This window comes from Montipora capricornis, chromosome 7, assembly GCF_036669925.1.
Source record: "Montipora capricornis isolate CH-2021 chromosome 7, ASM3666992v2, whole genome shotgun sequence".
In the NCBI taxonomy this organism is placed as follows: Eukaryota; Metazoa; Cnidaria; class Anthozoa; order Scleractinia; family Acroporidae; genus Montipora; species Montipora capricornis.
Window position 1 is genome coordinate 29,864,802 of NC_090889.1, and position 2,500 is coordinate 29,867,301.

A 2,500-nucleotide genomic window follows, 5' to 3' on the forward strand; every position below is an offset into this window, starting at 1 on the left:
CGGAGCTCCCTGGTTATTTATTCTTACTGCCTGAAAAGTTAAAGGAAAAAAAAGATTTTCGAATTGTCCATGTTTTCTTAGTGTTTCTGGTTACTGCAGCTTAATTAAATCATTTTCTTTGCTTTCTTCTGTGGAAAAATAGGCATGCAATGTGTATGTGTGCTAGACTAAGTGCAGTAGCACAGCGCAGTATCCTGCCAACTGAGCTGCGTTTTGTCTTCCAGGAGATTCAAGTTAACTTTGCATAATATTTAGCTATAATAGTGCATGTTGCTATATAGCATGATATTGTTTTGCTACCATATAATTATCATTATAGTGCCATGGTACATGTCTTAGGTAAATAGCCCCCTGAGAAGACATGTGGTTGCTAGTAAAATACTAAATCCCAGAAAGATTGAAGAAAATACATGTAAAAGAAAATCGAGAAACATTGGCTTTGAGGCTGACATGTTCATCATTTTCAAGTTCCCTCACAACTTCTTTTTCACCACAAGTTTGAGGTTGCACTCTGAGCCTCTGACAGCTTTGTAAGACAAACGTTCCCTAAAGTTAAGCCCTTTCGGGCGGGGGTTAGTATTTGGATGGGTGACCTCACAATATAGGATTCACTGTCAGAAACATGGGAATGAAAATTCTATTTTAACGCTCAAAAATGCGAACTAAGCAAGGTACAGATTTTGTTAGCCTGCTTTACAAAAAACAAATATTGATGCAAAAGTAAATAAATATTGATACACAGTTTTTGGCAAGAGAAGAAGTTTTCAGGAAGTGTCGATCAAGAATAAAATATTTTGCCATCAGCAACAAAATTTGCGACATGAAAGAAAACTTAAATTTTGAACCAAGAATATACCGGTAAAAAGTTACCATCAGCGAAAAACATCTTGGGAGGTTTTTGCTACGTTCAATTTTTCTATTGTACTTTTGGCTGCACAAGTAAATCGCAAAAAGTGATAATTCACTTAACCCATTCACCCCTAAACTGGCCATACTTAGCATTTTACTCTGTCTGACGCCAGACGATTTTACTCGTCAATGGGGAACCCCCAGGAGTCAATGGGTTAACCCATTCACCCCTAAACCGGCCATACTTAGTATTTTACTCTGTCTAACGCCAGACGATTTTACTCGTCAATGGGGAACCCCCAGGAGTCAATGGGTTAACCCATTCACCCCTAAACCGGCCATACTTAGTATTTTACTCTGTCTAACGCCAGACGATTTTACTCGTCAATGGGGAACCCCCAGGAGTCAATGGGTTAACCCATTCACCCCTAAACCGGCCATACTTAGTATTTTACTCTGTCTAACGCCAAACGATTTTACTCCTCTATGGGGAACCCCCAGGAGTCAATGGGTTAACCCATTCACCCCTAAACCGGCCATACTTAGTATTTTACTCTGTCTAACACCAGACAATTTTACTCGTCAATGGGGAACCCCCAGGAGTCAATGGGTTAACCCATTCACCCCTAAACCGGCCATACTTAGTATTTTACTCTGTCTAACGCCAGACGATTTTACTCGTCAATGGGGAACCCCCAGGAGTCAATGGGTTAACCCATTCACCCCTAAACCGGCCATACTTAGTATTTTACTCTGTCTAACGCCAAACGATTTTACTCCTCTATGGGGAACCCCCAGGAGTCAATGGGTTAACCCATTCACCCCTAAACCGGCCATACTTAGTATTTTACTCTGTCTAACGCCAGACGATTTTACTCGTCAATGGGGAACCCCCAGGAGTCAATGGGTTAACCCATTCACCCCTAAACCGGCCATACTTAGTATTTTACTCTGTCTAACGCCAGACGATTTTACTCGTCAATGGGGAGCCCCCAGGAGTCAATGGGTTAACATACATGGAAGCCTCCACACTACATCAAACCTTACCAGGAGTGTGTAGAACTTTTCAATAAGCACAGAGACAATTCTTAAAAGTCTGACTGCAACTGGATAGAGAGGTTTCTCCAATGGACTTGAGGTAACACGTTGCTTGATACTTGGAGAAAACAGCTTTATTATCAGAGGACAAACCCTTTCTTTTAAGAGGAAGCTAAATTCCGGATGCTGGAGGCAAAAAAAAATTCAAAGAATATGTTTTAAAAATGAAAATTGACGATGAACCTACAAGGGTGACAAACACTTGATAGGTTGTGAGAAAAGATAGATGGAAAGATATATGGATGTAGATCAGACAGACAGACACTTAGATAGCTGATAGATATTAGATAGATAGACAGACAGAGAGATTGAAAGAAAGAAAGTAAGAAAGAAAGAAAGAAAGAGAAAAAGGGTGAGAAAAAAGATAACAAAGCAGGGAGGAGGTGTGGGAATGATTAACACTAAGCCAAGGGAGAGGAGTTGGTGCGGAAAACTTACATTTTAATAAACATTAAATTTTAATAATCAGGACAGAGGAGTAAGAATTATTAACATAAACATAAGGTCATGGAGGAGTGCAGATGATAAACATGAATTTAGAGGAGTAGGGGGG

General features: G+C 40.1%; 1 protein-coding gene across 1 annotated transcript in view; it reads right to left on the minus strand.

Annotated features, from left to right (window-relative positions):
- Nucleotides 1-2,500, minus strand: part of LOC138056844 (protein MON2 homolog) — a 36,507-nt gene that overhangs the window by 28,757 nt on the left and 5,250 nt on the right. Inside the window, 1 exon segment of the mRNA XM_068902757.1 lies at nt 1,897-2,073. Within this exon segment, the coding sequence (XP_068758858.1) occupies nt 1,897-2,073 (177 nt within the window).